The following is a 22,018-nucleotide window of genomic DNA, read 5'->3' on the forward strand; positions in this document are numbered from 1 at the left end:
CTACAGCAATTCAGGAAAAATAAAAATGACATCTCCAAATCAAGACTGCCAGAATCAATACTGCAGCTATTGTCCCACCCACTAATCTATACAACAATGCCTTCCATTATGAAAGTAAGAAACCAGGTGAATAATAAATAATTATTACATTAAACATTTAGTGAACTCTCATAAGACTTTTATTGGATGTTTTTGCTTGAATAGACTGTGAATAAAATCAGCTTTGTACTAGGCAAAAGAATATAATAAAAGAACATCAATTTAACTATTCAGAAGTTATCACTTTTGTACGTCTCAAACAAAACCCATGAAAATCACAGCGAGCGTACAAAATAAAAGAACCTAACATTATTCTAATGTCACTTGATGCAGTTAGAGTGAAACTTTCTTTTTTGTGTTCTTACCTTCTTTCAATTTTCTGACCACCTATTCTAAGCCTCACATAATTTCACAGCCTTACTAATGAAAGCGATGTGAGGCTATCATGCACAAATTTCTATTTGAAACTCATAATCATAGTTTGAACATAAACGAAGTGTCTATGAAACACTTTTACAGACTTTAGCTACAACTTTTCTGTCCAGAGGACTGCAACAGCTGAATAGCAAAATATTTTGAGCAGCAAAGTCTTTAAACATTTCTCTAGAAAAGCAGCTGGGAGTAGTTTTTTCCATAGCATTAACAGTTTTCACCAATCCAAGAGTAGTTTGCCATGAAATCACAGCAAGATAAGATAATGAAAGGAAAATTAACTGCCCACTTCGTTACTGGTTAATTGCTACGAGTATATGTATTCTACATGTACATTCCCATTTTATACACCTGAAAAATACATACATATAGACCCAGCCACCTGAAACCTTAGAAATATTTGACAAAGCAGTATCTACAGACTGTGTGTTTAAATTCTTAGAGGTCTCCACTTGGCAGTGTGCATTCCTACACCCCCCACTATATACTTGACTTTCTGTGTGGAGGAACCCAGTCAGAAGCAGTGATGTTGGTTTAGATATCTTTATATCTAGATATTATTATATCTAGATATTATTATCTTTATATCTAGATATTGAACAGATGATGACAGTGCTTCTGCTTTAGGAAGGATCAGGGAGTAGGGTGGTCAGAAGTTCCACTCAGGAATGATTGGTTTTCCACATCAGTCTTTAGTCATGATGGAGGTGAGGAAAAGGGTCTGGATCATCTCTTGCAGGTCTTTGGCTTTTTTCAGTGTCAGTGCTGTAGGACTGAGTTTTCCATGACACGCAGCTTCTACAGCTGGTAAGGAATCCCTGAACTGAGGAGCCTTGGGGCAAAGAGCCCAAATGGGGCAGTAAGGGTGACTGATCTCAGTCTCCTGTCAGGTGTTCCTGAGGAATCTGGAGCCTTTCTCAGTTGTCCAGCAATTTGCCAGGTGACTGAAAACACTGCAGGCTGGCCTTGGAGCACCACAGTTACTACACTGGCATCCACAGGGTGTGACATTCAATTTCAGGACACAACCTCAGAGCCTGGGCTCTATCTTTTCATCTTGATGGAAGTCAGTGGAATCAGCAGATGATAAACCAGCCAGGCTCAGAATTTTCAATGAAGTGAAGAAAAAATTTGGTATCCAAGGCACTACACCTGGGTGCAGGTATTTCACAGAAATGAAGGATAGCCCTGGACTAACTGTTGAAATTCTTTAATAATGTTCAATCTGTAAGACAACTATGGAGGGCATGAAATTATTAAAGTTATGTGAATATCTCATTCTACTGGTTTTCTACTCTAACTGAGATAAAGGGGAACAACAGTAAAAATGAACCAGCCACTTACTGCTTGATGATAAATGGTGTAAAAGAAGGGAGTATCAAAATTTCAGATCCTTCAGACCTATTTTACTGTAGTTGATTCAAGTTATGGAAATGATACCTTATGGCACATCTTACTATAATAATTGTGATATAGGTTTGGTCTGATCACACTATTGCAACATTCATATATACACTGAGGACTTTGAATTCTTACATTAACAGTTAAACAAAATCACCAGCATAAAATGATGTAACAGCTAAGATTTGTACTTAAGATAATGCTGCAATGCTGCTCTAGTATATAAAAATATGTACAATATTGAATTACAGCGAACTGCATTGGAGCTAATCCAACACATCCTTTTATGAAAGCTGGAAAACTTTAAAAATAATGTAAAATATATGGACAATAATTCTAAAGCTGATCTTATTCCCACTTGCTTTTTTTATTATCCCTGTTTATATGAGACTTGAAAAAAAAAAAACCTCAAGTACTTTTGACCCCTTCCTTTTAGGAGGACTATGTACTTGCCTCTTGTTAAAATCTCTGAATATATGAAGAAGTGGTGTTAAAAAAAAAACCAGTTCATGGATGAATCAGAATAAATAAACCACCTTAAACAGTCTTGAATACTTGAACAGTCTTCCTCTGCCTGCTAGAAATATCGAGATCCATGTCCTCTAGGAGCATAAACAGATGGAATAAATGCAGCAGGAAGACAGATTAGCATTTCACTCTGGAAGAGGACTCTCCTGCCAGTATGTGAGAGGTCTGTGGAGGATTAAGGTCTTCAAAGAAGAACACCTATTGTAAATGACTTGCTATCATCTCCAAGTCTATTGTGATTTTGTCACACCTGAAAACCAACAGCCTCATATCCCTCTGCTCCTGGCCCCAAAAAATTACAGAGAAGGGGAAAGAAAGGCACTCAAAGGGATTAAAAATCTGAACTTAAAAATCTTACACAAAAGTGTAAAATTTTACCTACATTGGATTTTCTTTCTTTAAAATTTCTACCCAATACTTTCATGATACACATTGTCCTTAGCACCACACTATACATAACTTTGTTGTATGAATGAAATGAAAAATACAATTATTCTACTCAACCTTGATAGGAGATCTATGTGCAGTTTTTTAAGTTAGGACATCAGCTTACACTCATGCTGTCAAGAAGTTAAGAAAAATCTAAATTAATTCAAAGCTCAAATTTATAAATACTAAATAGAATGATGGCAAAAGTCTATGTTGAACAGGTGGCTTTTCAAAAAATTAATTACTCTAACTGCTTTGTCTTATTTATCTTATAGTTTATCTACCATTTTCACAGTGCAAACTGTAACAAGATATAGCTTGTAAGAAGAAATGGTGCACAAAATACTTTTGAATGCTAAATGATGAAGACAAGACTATGTAACAACTAGAATGTTCTGAAACTTGGCAAAATTCAACCAAGTCTCATCACAATCTTAAAACAGTGGATTCTCAAGCTTTCTGAAAACTTTTCTATTCTTCTCTTGTTAATTAGAATGCAACAGAATTGCATGCCTTGTACAATAGAACAAAGGAACGACATTCATTTCACCACTATCAATAAAGAAAGCAGTAAACTGCAAGATAAAATAATCCATGTTTTGAGCTAATAATTTAACCAACTTACTCTAATTCGAAGAATAAAAGTTTATGCACATTATCCTGAGAAAAGCATAAATCTTTTGCCTTAGAGATACACAGAAACAATTTAAGGAGAGGTGGGGGAGAAATCCTACTCCATTGTTCCCAACCATCAGTCAGTGGTAACTCACTGCATCCAGAACTGCAATCAGGCTTAGCTTAGTAACACAATGGAACTTTTAGTGATCAATCAAGTACTGAAGTCACACTTACTGTACTAACAGTCTCCATACTGAGTATGAAACAGCACTGACCTAAACACTGCACCTCTCTGACTTTTTCCCCATGAATTAACTCTATCTCCACAGGATTAAACACTAACTGAAGTCTGAGGACCTTTGAACACAACCTCAGTGACTGAGTCCATTCCATTCACCGCTCTCATCACTGATAAAGTAAAACCAAAACCCCAAATGAAACCCAATCCTCCCCCCACCCTCAACAAAGCCCCACTCAGTCCTCAAAGCCCTGACAGAAATTACAACTCTTTTAACTCTGAGTTTTTTCCATCAGATTGAAACACTGATTCCATCTGAGCCTATTGCTTCTCATATCCAAACCCCTCACCTAATGCAGCTCTGTCAAAACTTCTGCCTACCAAGCGAAATGAAAACAAGCCCCATTTACCACCTCTCTTCCAAGCAGGTTTTTTATAAGAGGCTTTCCAACAAACCCAGGCCACAGATTATGAATAACAACAACTCCCAAAAGCCTGTCAAGTCATTCTGCTCCACCCCCACTGCTGAATCATGTTATAGGGAGTGCAAATTCTTCTCCTGAAGTGCTTTCCTTCTCATGGAACTGTTGTGGCTGCTCCAAGAATGTTACAGTAATACAGATACTGACCCAGGACAGTAAACCCTGCAAACACCTCATCTGTAATAAAATCAAAATTAAACTATTTTACACTCACACTAAACTGAGGGTGAAATAATCACACACGGATGGGACATCACACAAAATACTGACACTGTCAGTTTATTCCAACTTACCATTGAAAGGCATTGTAATGGAAGTAGACCAAACCAAGGCCATATAAAAAGGCAGCATTCTGTAAAGGAAAGAAACAGTGTTTAAAACCCAGATAAGAGTGAGCTTCCAATATTTTATCCATCCTTTGATATTCTATTTCCATTATAAGACAAATATATTTAAAATTCACCTCGAACAGGAAGAGCCAAAAAGAAGAAACAAAAAGGTAGGTAGACACACACACAAAAAAAAAAAAAAAAAAAAGCAGTGGTTCTCCACAGTCACAAAAAAGTGGCTATTTTGGTGCAAGAGTAACCACAATACTCAAGTACTTTTACTGCTCTGTTCTACTTGTACAAAAGTAGGGAAGGAAATTATGGAGTAAATCATTTTGGCAATTTAATATAATGAAAAAAATAGTTTATGACCAAGCACCATTTCACAGTCACAATGATTTATACTCACATAAAAGAAAACAAAGATACACTCTGTAATTTCAGTGTCTAATGTAGAACACTAATTAAACTAATCTGAAAGTATGCTTAAGGAGATTTTACTTTTCTGAATACAAAAAAATACAGACCATCAACTTCAAACCTACAACAATAATATTTCCTCATCATTAATCCAATATCTATTTCCTATCCCCCCACTTGCAAAAGGTAAAAACAAAACCAAAACAACAAAAACCATTCCCCTTCTAGAAATTAATTTTCCTTCCATTTTGCTTTCATATACACTATGATTTGCTTCTAAAGGGAAATTACTAACAATATTTAATGAATGTTTAACTATCCAGTTCCACAAATAATTATTACATATTTCCTAAATTAGGAAAAATAAACAAATTTCTTTTTCTTTTGCAAAGCTATGCCACAGCATGGTTGTTCTTTATTGAGCAGAACAATTCCATCATTTACAGGAAACATTGCACATGCTGCCTAAGACACATTTTTAGGCTTTTCTCATATATAATTGTGATTCTGAGAGACCAGGTACTCATCCCAAAGCTCTGACACATGGACAAGAGCTGGAATTTCAGTTGTTGAAGACTGCACTTCAAGATAATCTCTCTGCCACTTATATGCAGCTCTTTAACAAGTCAAATTTCTAAGGAGTTCCACAAAAGGAATACTAATTATGGCTTAAATGCAATCCAAATATAAAAGTTATAATCAAGTTTTTCCTACAAAATAACTGGTAACCAGAAGACAATTCAAAGAGCAGCATTCAGCAGAAACAGATCCAATGTGACAATTTCATTATCCCTCATTTGCATCGTCTAAATGCAAATTAAAACCAGGGGAAATTTCAAAGATCCTCTCATGAATGCAGCTGGATCACAGCTTCAGCAAGGGACAGCTTCCAGGAAAATGCCGTGGTATGAGCAGATACTACAGCAATCAGAGCACTGGAAGATGTTAACAGGAGGAGTGGAGAGGGAAGTGCATAAACGATAGAAGAGGACACTTTAATACTACCATAAACCCACGTTCCTGTTTAACTGAATAAAAGCACAACATGGACATCATGAAGATCAAATATCTCCAATTCCATACTCTGTGTATTTTACACATTCCAAATGTGCTCTGGCAACAGGAAGATCGGGAAGAAGGCAGACTCAAAAGCTGAGCACACATAATGCCCTGATGAAAAGTTATTTTAAATGAAGAAATAAGAGAGATTTTCATGTGCGCAACATGGAAGCCTACAAAATACAGCCTCCAGGAGCCTTCACTATCTTCAGGCCAGCTCATTTTTCAGACAGAACTTAACAGGACTGTCCACTGTCCCCTCTGACAGTTCAAATCTCAATAAAGTTTAGATCATTGTAGTGACTGAGAACAACAGTGATCACAAAAATCCTTCATCGCACTGTAAAATTCAAAGAAAAATGTACCACACAACTAAGAACTCTTCAATTCACAAAGAATTTGACTTCCTCTTATGAAGCCTATTAGAATTCAGAGTCCAAGAAAGTTAAGAGATTCTGAAAAATCTCCCAGATATTTTGATGCTAAGGGTTAACGACAAGCAACTTTCAAGGCACAAGAGAACCAAGCTGCAAGTGATTTGTCAAAATGGAATTTATGTATCAAGTTCACATAAAGCTTTCAGATGGTCTTCACAGCACTACAAATAAACCATCACTGTTCTGTCCTTTATTCTGTGCCTGGTTTTCCCACTTTTCTCTCATTCTCCTTAGGCCTTAAGTCTTATAAGACTGACCTTAAAAGTATCTTAAGCTACCACTCTCTTCTCAATAAAAAACAGGGCAAGATTTAGTATTTGTATCCACAATACTTCACTTCAAATGGAAAGATGCAAATTCTGAAATGTCAGTATGGATCATGAATTTATCTGTTCTGAAATACTATAGCTCTAACCATATTTATCACCATGTATCAACTGTTTGCTGATAATATCTAATAAGCTAAGATTAACAAGTATCTTTTAAACTGCATTTGAACAGGGACAGGACTCCCAAGGGCTGGAAGACATCCCAGTGTCCCACTGTGTGGTGGCTGCACTTTTCCACACAGGAATTGAGCTGAGATACACATACAGTTCATTATTTTTGCAGAATACCATCAAGTTCAAAATGCAGTCAAGTTCCTACTGGCAACAGCCAATATGAAATGCCATCACAGCTTAATGGAGATCAGCACCAAGTGGGATCATTGCCCAAATCTTCATCTACAAAATGTCCTTTTTAAAATCCTAAGATTCTGTTTACCAGGAACACACCCCATCTTAAGAAATCAGTTTTCAGTTTCTTCTATTAGTTTTGACAAGTTTCTCCCAGAGAATAGCATTCCATGTGTTCCAGTAAAGATGACTCCTGTAATTTAGTCCCTCTATAAATAGCTGCTGAGGTAGAATTTAAGGCCCCTTTTTCTCACCAAATATTTTTCAGTAAGAAGCAGAAAACAAAATTATCTTATTACAGTCTCTTCCTTGAACTTTCTAACAACTCTCAAAATTTATGAAGATCTCATGCTAGCAAAACACATTCTTTGGCTACTAACTTCTAATTCAATTTTATGTTATCAGATATCTCTTTTCATTAGAATCTTGAGTGAAAAGAAGATACAAACCCACACAGACTGTGCCTCAAATCTGAAGCTGAATGCTTGGGTTTTTTTCATTCTACAGCCCTGCTACAAACACAGATAAATCAGAAATGCTACATCCAAGCTGACATAATTTACATTTTCTATGAACTATCAAAAAATGTTAAAATGTCTCATACCAACCACTAGATGGCTCAAATACCTCTTTCCATTTTCCATGCTTATGCAATTTAAGGAAATCGTCAAGTTGATATTGTGCAGTCTGCTACTTACATGCACTATTTAATGCTGAGCAACATTTCAATTTTATTTTCTAGAAGAGTGTGGTATACACATTTTGTCAACAGGTAACTCAGAAGGCAAAAACATATTTGTATGCATCTTTTTATATATCTGGTGTGAATAAGCACATTAAAGACTTTTTGTTCTTGTTTGTTTTAAGCGATCAAGAAAAAAAAAATTCACCAATGAGAAAGACTCCACCCATCTCACAAGCCTTCTGAAACTCAAATAACTGGTTTACAGGCTCTTTGAAGCAGAAGATGGGAACAGATCCCCAACATTCCATGTGTTCTGTTCTCGAGGCATTTCAGGCCAAGTCCACACAAAGCCTTTTTCTCCACCTTCAAGGGTGCAGCCAGCAGGTCCCACAGAAATACATCAGCCCAGCCCAGAAGTGACACTCATCTACAAACACGGGGACACAAAAATGCACCTGTCCTGGCCAACAAGTGGCCACCTCACATTCAGATCACAAACAGCCATCCTGGACTCACTCTACCAATGTGTGGCTGCCACATCTGGGTCCAGATGTTTTCCACTAGAAACGCACTGATCTGCCACACACAGCTGCGACCCTGTTACAGCCTCCAAATTGGTGTTTTATAAACACAGGAATTCACTTAGAAGTTATGCTTGCAAATGAAAATCTGTTCAACAGGCACATCTAGAGAGTCAGAGAGTAGAAAAAAACATTAAAAACTCAATGCAGTCTCAGGGCAGCATCCAGCCAGGTCCTTTCCATTTAAAAATGAAAAGAAACAGTTTTTGCCATAGTTCCCAGCACTGCTGATTCATAAACATACCCTAGCACTGCCTCTCTTATTTGTGCTGACACAATCATCTTCAGAATACTACAGCTAACTAGATGCCAGAAGTGATCTGAATTATCAGTATCTAGGTAAAAAGAATTTTTTAACTAGATGAGTTTCCCAGGCAAGTTCATTTGTTGACCCCCCATTAACAACAGCATCAGCACAAGTAAAAGATGGGTACACAAATAAAAGCTCTTTAAGCCTACACTGCTCCCACCAAAATGTCTGTCAAACCTACAGTGACTTCTCAAACATCACTGAAACCACCAAAGTCACGTGTGAATATTTCACTTCAGAGAAAGCAACATCCATGGGTCAGTACAAGGTGGATAAAAACATGAGATCACATCACAGCCTCCTGCCAGCCTTCTTCATGCAGGTTCTTAACCAGTGACACACACAGGCAAATGCACTGGTTCTTCTACCCATACATAAAAATGCCTCCAAGGTGGGTGCCAAGAGAATGGTGCCAGACTCTTTTCAATGGTGCCCAGCAGAAGGACAAAGAGCAATGGGCATAAACTAAAACACGAGAAGTTTCACTCCTACACAAGGAGGAACTTCTTTCCATGGAGGTGGCTGAGCTCTGGAACAGCTGCCCAGGGAGGGTGTGGAGTGTCCCTCTCTGGAGACATTCCAGACCCACCTGGATGTGCTCTGTGTCACTGCTCTGGGTGACCCTGCCTTGGCAGGGGGATGGACTGGGTGATCTCCAGAGGTCACTCCAACCCTGACTGTTCTGTGATTCTTTGTGACTCTATGGAGAAGGGTCAGATGTAGACAAATAAACCTTTCATTTAATTAGAAAGTTGATATTTAGGCAGAAATCAGAGTGTATCCCACCATACTATATAATAATCAAAACAGGAGGAAAATAAGTTCCCATGTAGTTGGTTAGTGAAAGAAAAACTATGGAAAAAAGATGACATTCAGCACCCTCATAAGAGATCAGTGACTGCTTTTCACTTGCTTACTACTGACAGGAATCAAAAAGTCTTTGATGACATATTTAGATTGCCTCCAGCAGGGTCTGACTGCCCAGGAGCCACTGGAACCCTGAGCCCAGCCCACATCACACAAGGCTGCACGAGACCCATGGTGGGCAGGCGGCCACTACTCCTCAGAAAACCTAACCAGGAAAACAAGGTTTTACAGTTTATGTCACATCCTGTGGTCACAGGGTCTCTTAGCCACCTGTTCAAAGCAAAAGAACAATTTTTGTGCTTAAACGTGTGAATGTGTTAATTTCTTTATTGAAATTAAAAAAAAAAAAATAAATAAAAAAGGAACGGAAGACAAACTTTTGATGCTATGGTGCTTAATTCTTCCTCCTGACACTACTCAATACATAGTAACACCTCCCTAGAGAGTTTGTACCAAATAAAAAATTCCACTTTGGCCCCTGTGCATAAACAACTCCAGGCCTTTGGGAGCTGACAGGCTCTAGCACAGAGATTATCCGTGCTCAGGAGAAAGGGAGGGTTCAAATAAAATTTGTTTAGATTTGCATAAACATGAAAAAGAGAGCTACCTATCTACATGTGCTGTAAGTTCCAATAACCTGCAAAAATACTAAGATCCTTGTGTGTATGGCAAATTAGGGTCATCAGTTTTGTTTTCTTCAAGGTCTTCAAGAAGTTTTATAGTATCTGAAAAATCATCACATTTATACAGGATTTTAAAATATGGCTATCTCTAACACACTTGCACTACTCTGCTTCTGGAGCAATAATCACAATATTCCAAAATTTGTTACTGGGTGTGTGTCTGCATCTCAGTAGCCATGTGAAAGCAATTAAAATATAAAAGTCATTATTCCTGTAACAAATATATTCTGTCATATGTAATAGCTACAAAGTAATACCTCATTTTCTTGAGGAAGATCTTTTCTGAGAGTAAATATTGCCAAAATACACCTACTACTTTCAGAAGAAATCTTTCTTAATTCATAAAAACTACTTTTTCTTATATGACAGAAAAATTCTTACTAGAAATTAAGCAGAAATAAAACCAAATAGAAATCAAATAAAAATTCCACACCAAATTGTGAGGTTTTTTCCCTTTGTAAGTAGTTTCTATCTCTAAAATTACTATGCTGTCTTGGTCATCCTACTCATCTCCTCTTTAGGAAAGACAGTACGTTTATCCTTTGCCATTTCCCAGCAGTGCTGCATTTCCACATTCCCTGCAGCTCCTCTCTGAATGAAAACTACTCTTTCAACTTCTTGGGAACATAGCAACCCCACCAAAACACTTCTGTCCCCACGTTTTTACTCATGGACTAAAACACACATGGCAAGACCTATGTGAAGAAGCTCAAGTAGGAGCCTTGTTATCCTCCAAGTGGCTTTCCAGCACTATCTGTAAACAAGAGGTTCTTGACACGCAGGGATGGACAGGTACATCAAGACAAGACTACTGGAAAATTACTGAAACCCACATACAGTAATTAATTCAACATTCATTCATTATTTCAACCCCTCCTGAATAATGCACTGTGTTACAACTACTTTGCAGGGAGTACAGTCTTATGAAAATGAGAAGCTGACAAAACAACATTAAGTAACTCAAATCCTCTTCACTGATGATGGAATCTAGGCAGTTTTGCAAACCACGTATTTCTTTATCCATAAATAAACCTAGGTCCATTGGCAAAAGAGACTTCTGATCAACTAGTGTACCTCCAAGTTTGTCACACAAACAGCCAAGCAAGTGTCTAAATTGTGATAATTGCTATGGGCATCTGACTTAAGTGCCTTAAAATATTTCACTTGCTGTAAACATCTTCATTTTTCAGTTGGTACAAATATTCTCAACAATTTAATTATTTTACCAGGAAACAGAATTTTTCTGACATAAATCAAGTGAGCAAAGGTGTTGTGCAACACACAGAGGATTAAACTCACCTTGACAGACATTTTATACAGATGATTCATCTAACCGAATTTAATACTCTCCCTACAGATTCCCTGAATGCTGTTAACAGTCACAAAGCTTCTAACTTATTTTGTATGATACATGACTTTACAAAAAACCACCCTGCTAACTCCAAACAGAAAACCATGCTTGACACCTGATGCTTTATAACTAATTTACCCAATGTTTGCACCAAAAGAGACAATCTCTCTGGAGAGCACCTAGTCCAACTCTCTTCTCAAGGAAGGCACAACCAGAGCATTCCTAGGATGATGTTCAATTTGGTTATGACTGCCTCCAAGGACACTGGCCCCACAAACCCTCTAGGCAACCTTCTCCACTGTCTCATCACCTTCACAGTTAAGAGAAATAAATACATTTTCATGTGTTTAATAGGAATTTTGTGTTTTCAGTTTGTGCTTGCTGGTTTTCCTTTTTTGACTAGGCACCACCAGAAAGATTCTGGCTCTGTTTATTTGTAAAACTGGGTAAGAAATTCCTGAGCTGAACAACTCAGCTCTCTCAGCCTCCAGTCCCTGCATGAGAGATGTTTCACGCCCTTACACAGCCTCATGGCCCTTTACTGGACTTGCTCCACGATGCCCCCACTCTATTCTTGAGAGCCCAGCACCAGACCCAGAACTCCACATGCAGCTCACCAAGGCTCAGCAGAGAGGAAGGATCATCCCTCAACTTGGTGGCCATGGTCTCCCGTATGCAGGCCAGGATGGCACTGGCTGCCTTTGCTGGCTCGTGGTCACCTCATGTCCCAGGACCCCCAGGGCCTTTCCTGCAAAGCTGCTCTCCAGCCCGTGCTGGTGCACTGGGCTGTTCCTCCAGAGATAAAGGACCTGGCCTCTGTCAAACACCAGGAGGCTCCTGGGGGCTGTTCAGCTCCCTCTGAAGAGCAACACAGCTGTGTCATCTCTCCCCAGTTTGGTTCTGCCTGTAACCCTGCTGAAGGTACACTCTACCCTGTAACACAGGTCACTAACCCAAGGTACTGAAGAGCACAGGTCCCACTCTCAACCCATGGGGTAAACCACTAATGGCTGGCCTCCAGCTGGACTTTGTGATATGGCCTGGTTTTGGCTGGAATAGAGTTCATTTTCTTCTTAGTAGCTGGTGCAGCACTGTGCTTTGGATTTAGGATGGGAATAATGTAAACACACAGACCTTTCAGCTGTTACTGAGTGGTGCTTGCTCTAAGTCAAGACTTTTCCATAACTCAGGGAGGCAGAAGGCTTGGGACAGCTGATCCAAACTGGGCACAGGGACATCCCATCCCATAAAAAGTCACATCCAGTACACAAACACAAAGGAGCTGGCCAGGAGGGGCCAATCACTGCTCAGACTGCTCAGTGTGTGGGAAGCAATTGTATTGTTCAGTGCTTCTTTTTATTTCTTTTCTTTTTCCTTCTCTCTCTCCTTTTTGTTAAAATCATTATTATTGTTAATATTACCATTAGTATTACTATGTTTTAATTTGTTTCACTTTAAATAAACTGGTTTTATCTCAGCCCACATGGTTTTACCCTTTGTTTTTTTTTCCGTGATTCTTCTTCCCTTCCCACCAGGGGGAAAGGAGGTAGTGAGCAAGTGGCAGTGTGGTACTAAAGTTGCCATCTGGGCTTTGACCATGACAGATGCTGATCACAATCCTCTGAGCTTGGGTGAGCCAGTTTTCAATCTACCACACTGACCACTTATCTAGTCTGTATTTCATCAGTTTGTCTGTGAGCACATTATAGGAACAGTGTGGAAAGTATTACTAAAATAAACACAAACAGTATCTCGTGGCTCTCATCCCCTCCACCAAGTTACTCACTGTGTTGCAAACAGCTATCAGGTTCACCAAGCATTATTTCTCCTTCATAAATTCATGGTGATTACTTCCAGTGACTTGCCTGCCCTGGATGTGCTGGAAACAGTTTCTAGGATAATTTGCTCTATCACCTTCACAAGGATGGAGGTGAAGCAGACTGGCCTGTAGCTCCCAGGATCTTTCTTCTTGTCATTCTTAAGGGCAAGAGTGAAATTTGCTTTATGCCAGGCCTCAGGAACCTTCCCCATCACCATGACCTTAACAAGATAATTAAGAGTGGTCTCACAGTGACAGAGATGAGCTCCCTCAGCACTCACTAACATATCCCAGCAGGTCCCATGGACTTGTAGATTTTTTGTTTCGATTTTCCCAAACTTGATCCTCTTTTGAGAGCAAATCTTCCTGGGTCCAGACCTTCCAGCTAGTCTCAAGGGCCTTGAAGGTGAGTCCTACCAGTAAAGTCCAAGGTCCTAATATGAAGTACCCCCATGTTTCCCATATCCTTTGCCATTTGCCTTATTTAGCATCAGACCTGCATATTCTTTCATCTTCCTTTTGCTGCTGATACACTTGCAGAAGCTCTCTTGCAGAAGCCCTTCACATCCCTCATCAAATTCAACTCCATGTGGGCTTTGCCTTTCCTTATGCAATCCCTGGATGCTTGGATGATCTCTCTGTATTCCTCCAGAGTCATCTATCCTTGCTCCTGCCTCCTGTATGCTTCCTTTTTCATGCCTGAGTTTTGTCAGGAGCATCTTGTTCATCCATGCAGGATTCCTTTCCTTTTTACCCAACTTCCCTCAAGTCAAGATGAACTTGGAGAAAGTCATTATCAAAAACAAATGTGGACCAAAGAAGAGAGATTCCCCCCATCATGCTGTCCCTGTAGGCACTTCTTTATTTTGCCAATACTCTTGAGGTGGGGCCCAAATATTGATCAGCACAAGCAAATTAAACACTGAGCAGGTCTTCTCATCCTCTGCTTTTCTTTGGTGAGTACTGCTCTTATTTCATACTAACTAAAGGATCTAGCTTCCCTCCTTCCCATCTAGATATACTGACCTCACAAAAACTATTAGATCTCCTCACAAATATTTTCAAAGTACAGAAACTAATGCTGGCTCATGTGTACACACAAACCTTACTGAAACATCTTTTTTGGACTATGACATCTGGACAGTTAATTGAAACATTTCATTCTCTTTCATATGGCAAGTGATCATCACCATTTACATCAATCTTCAAAACATTTTATGAAGTAGAACTACTAGCATGGAATTTTGTGTCCTTGATTCACCATCTTTCCAACCCATTCCAGCAAAGACAGGAATCCCACTGAGTTGACAAGTAGCCCCATTATTTCCCTGTCAGTTTCTCACTGCTGGAAAATCACTAGTGTTGGAAAAAAGCCTTACTATCATTAATTACACAGCTGCTCTACCTCAGGCACTCCACAAAAAATGGGAGTGGACAAGCTGAATATACTAAGGCATGAATGACTATAAAGAGATTCAAATACACACAAACAGACCAGCAAAAACCAAAGGAAAATAATCACAAAAATTAAATTACAGAACTGTCTATGGTTGTTCCCCTCGAATCTTAAGCCACATTATGCTGGGCAGTAACAAAAACCCAGCTGAATCTGGAACTCTGCTTAATGGAAAAATTCAAAGGTTAATTTTTAACCAAGTCCCCTACGAATGCTGTTGCTGCTTTTATGTTGTTCTTTCCAGCTGAGTAACTCTTGAACCTGTTAGCTGCCTTCAAATGAGTTTTAGAGAAAGTAAGACTTCTCAAAGATGAAAAACTGGAGGAATGTCACTGAAAATGCCTGTTGGGTAGGAAAAAGAACCCCCAAGACAAGGCCTACTTTCAGAAAGCACATAGAGCTTAATTATTCTCTCCACTTTGGGAAAAGACACTTAGCCCAGTAGCACAGCTTTAAATCAAGCATGTGCTTTTCCTGCTCAGAGATGCTGCAGGAAACAAGATGTCATTCAGGATGCTTCACTAGGAAAACTAGAGGAATTTCAGAATGTGTGCTTACGTGGGAGAGGGAAGGACAGGAGGTGTGAAAGGACAACAGACACCAGCTCATCATTGCCCAGGCTTCATTAGCTCCAGCATAAAAACAGTTTGTTCTGTAAACTGCAAACTGAACAAAATCCCACATTTGAACAAAATTCTGAGTATCAGCTTTAGAAAAAAACCTCACTAGCTGTTTTGAATCTTGATTTTATTTTTCATTAATCAGTTACATCTGAAAAATGGAAGTGTTATCTGATAGCATATTTTGGGGTATGTATTTTATGTATTCTTAAATCTGTATCAAAAATTTAAACAAGAATGGATCAATTTTTAAGAGTTTGTTTTAAGAACTGAAATGCAAGATCATTGATTAATGGCTGCTAGTTAGGGATCAATCAATTATTACTGAAAATGACTGTCCAATTAAGACTGTAGTTGGTTAAGTAGTGATGGCTAATTGGTGTTCTAATTGGTGATTTGCTGTTTTATTTGTTAGAATGTACAAATACTTAAAATGGGCTACAAGAGCCAAGGCAGCAGGCCCACATGACAGGCAGCTGGGGGAGCAGACTGGATGGCCAGCAGCCAAGAGCAGAGCAAAGCAGCTGGGCAGCCCACCAACCATTCCCACAGAGCATTTCAATTCCATCAAATCATCATTTCTTAACAGAAGACTGTACCTCAGTCAATTTTCAGCCCACTCTGTGAATATATAGACTTGTGAGTTTAAGAGCTATCAGTTTCTAAAGGCAAAACAAAGCAAGAAAAAATACAAACAAGCCAAATGACAGGACACTTCTTTTGCCCTCCCTATCTCTGATTATTCTCCACTGCAGCTCTTTCCTCTTCTGATCCAGAGCTCAGGTTGCTTTTCTCCCTCACTAATCCCTCTTCTTCTTACCATTGCATCACTGCTGCTGTAGCTGACTTTACTTAATTACTTCTGTCAACAGTTTAATTTCTGAAAAATTAACTCTGACAAACTGCAAATGGAAACACCACGACTGTCCTGGACTGGGACTGAAACATTTTTAAATCCACTAGTGTTTCTTCACTTCTGACTACTACCTCACCCTACTAGGTAAGAAACCTCTCAAAGTTGGTAGCTTTAAAATCTTTTCCTCTGGAGCAGTTTATTCCTAAACTCAACTGACAGCCTGAAGGAGGAGAGACAAGATGACAAGAAGAGGGCAAATTAACCAATGCCATCAAATGGGGATTTTCTCCTCCTCTGCTAATTCAATGCCCTTTTGCAAATCTCAGAGAGTTCTTATTTAAAGACACCTTACTGAATTCCACAAATTAATTTTACTATAATTGCTGCTCCTTGGTGTGACTGGACACCTCCTTAGGCTTGCAAGAGTCAGCAGAATCTCCTTTGCAAACAGTTCTTGGATAATGCTTTGATCATTTGTCTGGAATTTCATTCTTCTGTTCTGCTTTAGAGAGGAGGATGACTGGATTCTAGAAAAATGTCACATTGAACTATACTTATCCTTTATATAAAACCATCCTTTCCAGTACAAGCTTCTATATTGTTCTTTGTTAAACCAAATACTGTTTGGGCTTTTAACTTTTTCTTCATACTCTACTTTTTCTGATACTAAGGCCAGTTCCCTCAAGACCACGAGCTGTGAGATGGTGGGTACAAACACTTTCAAAATACTACTGTTTAAAAATATCAACATGCCATATGAAACTGAACTTGCTATCATGATTCTCCAAAATCTTTTTCTGTACTTTAAATCTGTACCATTCAACATTCAAAATTTACCTTTTGTTTTACAATACAAATATTCACTTTCACTTCTAATCATTTTCACTATATTTTTATTATATTTTCACTATTATTTTACTTAACTTTCCCAAGATTTTTTATCTTTAACATGTGTTTTTCACAGAAGTGTATACAGCTTCCTAATGGTTCCACAGACCATCAATTACACAGAAGTTTTTGTATCACTTCCCTAAATACCTCCCATACAAAACCACCACATCGGCCTCACATTTACAACTTTTCCATAACACCAATTTACATTTATTTTCTTAGATCAAAAATGTGGGGTTTTTCTTTTCTGAACATGTGATTAATTCTACAGTGTAATCTGAATCTACCTTCTTATTTAGAGTAAGTTCTTACTTTTTCTTAAAAAAAAATACTTTTTTCTTACACTTTCTTCTAAAGCCCAGTTGTCTATTATCAAGAAATTTCAGGACCATTTCTCAACTGAAGATATCAAAGATGAAGTAAGTCACACCCACAGAAAGACAGTTCATGAAGACAATGATGTGAGCAGCTTCATAAACCTGGGATCATCACCTTGTGGTCACTTAGCACATCTCAAAATGGGAAGGTATAATCATCCAACCTGGAAATTATCAATCTCTTTACAGTACTTTGCTTAACAAAAGAAGACATTTCTCTCTCAAATCTACCGGAGAAGAAGTGCTAACACAGGAAGATTATGGGAATTAAGGCTACCTAAGTACTGTAGAAAGAAAAGCTAAGCTCTGCTAGAAAGAACTCCCAACATAAAATACAAAAAATTTACTCCTTGGGAGATAAACCACAGCCATAGAAAGCCTGCTCTGGCAGACAGGGAACACAGCAGGCAGGGAGTCTAAAAAGGTCTATTCATAATCAACATCAGGGCAAAGAAGAAAATATAAATTTATTTTCTGGAAGGTCCAATTTGTGCTTGATGTCTTGCAGAAGCATTTAGGATAAGAGGTTTTGTGCTACTTCTCCCTTTTTAACATGTTTTCAATATTACATTTGATACTGTTCTTAAACTCAATCACATCCACTTTAGGATGTGCTTTAGACAGTCCAGGCCATATTTGTTTTAGGTGGTAATTACTTATCTAATTCTATTTCTCAGTTTCTCTTAATAATACACCATGTCTCTCAAGCACTTTTAAACCTGTTCAGTATCTTCATTATGTGTCTGGCGTCCAACAATATTTTTCAGGCCCAAAATTCAGATTCTTTTTGGTAAACAAAGAGAAATCTCAGGCTAATAATCTGTTTTAGTCCTGTCTTATCTACCTGCATTTAAGTGAAGTGGGAGTTTCTCTATCAAGGATTTTGCCTTAACCTGGCTTTATGAGATCTGCGATATTCTTAAACACAGCCATCCCACCCTTCATTCTCTGTTTCTAGAAGTCAAATCTACCAAAGTGCATGAGGAGAAAAATCAATGCTTCTGGACTTAGCTGGGTTTGATAGTCCAGACCAATGAATTGGTTTTCATCTCACATTTGACTGCCAAACCACAGACAGTGAAATTTTTTTCCACTAAGGACAGAGTAATCCCTTGCCAACATGGTAGATTATTTGGGACATTCTTCCCAATGATTACAAAACTGCTGACCACCTTCTCTTCCCTGCCAGAACAATGTGTCACAATGGGACAAATCAGTGCTTCAAGACACTGCTCCAATACCTCAGTGACTCCCTGGGTTCCAGACATGTAATAAAACACTAGCCCTGGCACTTGCTCCTGAGCTTCAATCACCCAAACATCTCAAAACACACACATCTTCCAGTTTGTATGTACAGGCTGTAAGACTAAGGATACACAACTAGAATTCCAGGGGAAGATAAAAAAATCAAGGTTCAGGAGCTTAGTTAAAAGGGAACACAGAAAGATGCCACAGGAATTAGGAGCTACACGTCTAGCAAAACACTAGAATTAGGAAAGCCACTGAATGGAAGCAAGTAAAAAATTCCAATAATATCAGTTGTGTTCCTTCCAAGCCATTTTTATTTTGCACTGTTTTTCAAATCAGTACTTAAGATTTATTCTCAGTTTAAGACAAGCTGCATTCCTGTGACAGCACCCATCTGGGTTTGTCTTGACCTCACAAGTGACATTCATCATCTGTTTGCTTCATTTGCTCTTTAATGAAAGCCCAGGTCAGGGAAAATCACCAGCAAGCAGAACCTACAGGTCCTCTCTCTATAAAAGACAGCATTACAGCCATGGTGATCCAGGAGGGACTCCTCAAGGAATCTGTCTGACAACAATGCACAGGGGAGAAAGTTTAGGAGAGGAAAAGGCTTACATTCCTCTGAATCTCACTCATCCTGAGTGAAATGAAGTGCCTTCAAGACAAGCTTTTCTTACATGATTCAGACAGACAGAGGGCTCTGTTTGCCCAGACTTTGAGATCAAAACCAGAATTGAGACAGGATTATAATGCACCATTACGAACCAGATGGATGATTTAATTTATATTACTGTATTTTTATGCATTTCAGGAGGAGAGAAGAGATCATGTACTGAAATTCTTGATTCTTGTATAGCTTCAGAGTAATTCTGCTCCAGACAACATCCAATGATTGAATTTAATGAGAAAATCACCCTTCCTGTGCAAAAGGTAAAGACTATGTCAGCAAATGGAAACACAACCACCTTCAGGTGATCCTGGAGAGAAAGGACAGGCTATCATACACTTTAGAAGTAACACTGAACTTCTAAAATGTTGCTGTTGCAGTTACATATAAGAGTAACTTCCCATTTCTATCATTATTTGAAGCCTCCCCCTGGCAAGAATACCATCCTAACCTCCACTGATTTGTGGAGATTTTCAAAGGTTTCTAGAGCCAAACAAAATATCATTGTATTTAATTGCTTTTAATGGATTTTTCTTTCCTGAAATTGTTCATCTACTCTTTGAAACAATAAAAACCATGTCTGCAGCATCCTGCAAAACTACTGCAACTTTCCGTACCACCAGTGATACAAAACCTTCTGAAAGATGCAGCAGGCATGAATCTCCTGCAGCAGCTGACAACAGAACAGAAAACACAGAAAATACCAGCAGGCCTTATGTAAAGATATTCTCCCTTCTCTGCCACCCCTATGGGTTTCCATCCCTTAGCTTTAACAAAAATATTTCAGAATTATAATCAGCTTATCATCTTCTTTCCTTTCTAAACTGCAGATATGACTGAAACCCATTTCCTTTTCCACAGTGTTTACCAGGATTGGAATCAGATTTTCCAACCTGTTTTCAGAAAAAGTTCATAAAATTCTGATTACATCATTAAGATACCTGGAAAAACATTTGTGCCTGACCCCAACAATCAAGAGTCCAATAGGTAAAATAAGTGAAATGGAGCCAAATATTCTCTGGGAGGAGAGAAAAACAAGACCTGAAGTATTTTTAGAAGACATGTTAAACAGCATCAGTGTAGTCATGATGTCTGCTAATACAGCTTTATTGCTTTTTGGATGACCCTGAGAATTCTGAGGAGTTCTAAACCAATGCTTCAATAAGAAAAATACTAAGTAAAACTTAATCCAAAAAAAAAAAAAAAAAAGACTGAATGAGGAAAAAGGAAAAATAGCTACATTCATTTCAGAGCACGATCATGCTCAAACACTGATCTAAAACCATTTTGAATTATCTGCCTTTTTTTCAAAGCATGAACTTATTTGCCTCACACAGGCTACTCACAGAGTCTTTAAGGAGACCCCAAGCTCTTTGTCTCCCAATCCTCCCACCTGCTGCCTTCTCCATCTATTTGCACCAGATTCACTCACACTTCCACCACTCCTCTCCCACCCACACCCACCACACGGAAGAGGCTGAATCTGCATCCTTCAGAAAAGGAGGAAAGGATGCAAGCTTAACACTTCAATTAGGTATATGCTTGAAAAAGTATTTAAAAAAACAACTGAGATGCCAGTTCCAGAGAGAGCAAGTTCAAAAACATAGAATTTGCAAAACAAAGCAATTCTTTGTTTCTAAAACTCAGCAAACATTTCCTCTTTTTAAAGAATGGACCTTAAAATGTAAAAAAAAACCCTTTCTGGAGAAAAGCCACTCATTAATGAGACACTGTAGCACATTATAGATCAAACAGGAATCTACAAAGTAGAAATTTGAAAACCAGGGTGATGGGTTTTAACCTTTTCCATGCAAGGAACGAGCAATCATACAGAGTACACCAAGTCACTTGCCATTACTGAGGCTTCTGCAAACAACAGGCTTTTGAAAAAGCATCACAAACATTTCCAAAATAATTGTTTCTATTTAGAAAAAGAGACATTTGGTCATTGAACGTTATCAACATTCAAGTATTATTCCTGCCTGCTGGAGATGCATCCCCTGTTGGAGCCAGAATGTTCTACTCAACTAAGAATGCCTCTCTCTGAGCATTCCCAATTGATGAGTTTCTCCACTGCCACACTTCAGCACATCTAATATTTCAGCGTCCTGAATCCTCATCCGAGGGGCTCAAGAAGGGAAGCATGCTATTAATCTAAATAGTAGCACATGAATGATGACAGTTTTTATTCTGCACAAAGGAAAACTTCAGCAGCAGGAGAATTCAACGTGAATAAAAACCTTCTCTGAAGAGACTTTTCCATCAATCCTGATGATACTTGTGCTATTTCCACCCACAGTGTTTGGGCTCCTAGACAGAGATCACACATACAGAGGGACAAGAGGAGCATTCCTGCTGAATTTCCAGGGTGAAGTCCCCATTAGAAAACGTAATGAACACTGTCTGGAAACAAATGCCATTTCCAGGGTGAGGGCAGAGTGTTCCCTCTGAGATTCTGTCTTGCCTCCTCCTCCTCCTGACCCCAGCAAATTTCTCCCCAAAACACATTGTTTCCTCT

General features: G+C 38.7%; 1 protein-coding gene across 15 annotated transcripts in view; it reads right to left on the minus strand.

Moving 5' to 3' along the window:
• Window positions 1–22,018, minus strand: part of KDM6A (lysine demethylase 6A) — a 150,618-nt gene that overhangs the window by 73,450 nt on the left and 55,150 nt on the right. For all 15 annotated transcript variants that reach the window (XM_053971958.1, XM_053971952.1, XM_053971955.1 and 12 more), the window contains exon 5: window positions 4,461–4,519. In XM_053971958.1, the coding sequence (XP_053827933.1) occupies window positions 4,461–4,519 (59 nt within the window). The remainder of the gene's footprint in view (window positions 1–4,460; window positions 4,520–22,018) is intronic.

The sequence above is a fragment of the Vidua macroura genome, chromosome 2, assembly GCF_024509145.1.
Source record: "Vidua macroura isolate BioBank_ID:100142 chromosome 2, ASM2450914v1, whole genome shotgun sequence".
NCBI classification, from domain to species: Eukaryota; Metazoa; Chordata; class Aves; order Passeriformes; family Viduidae; genus Vidua; species Vidua macroura.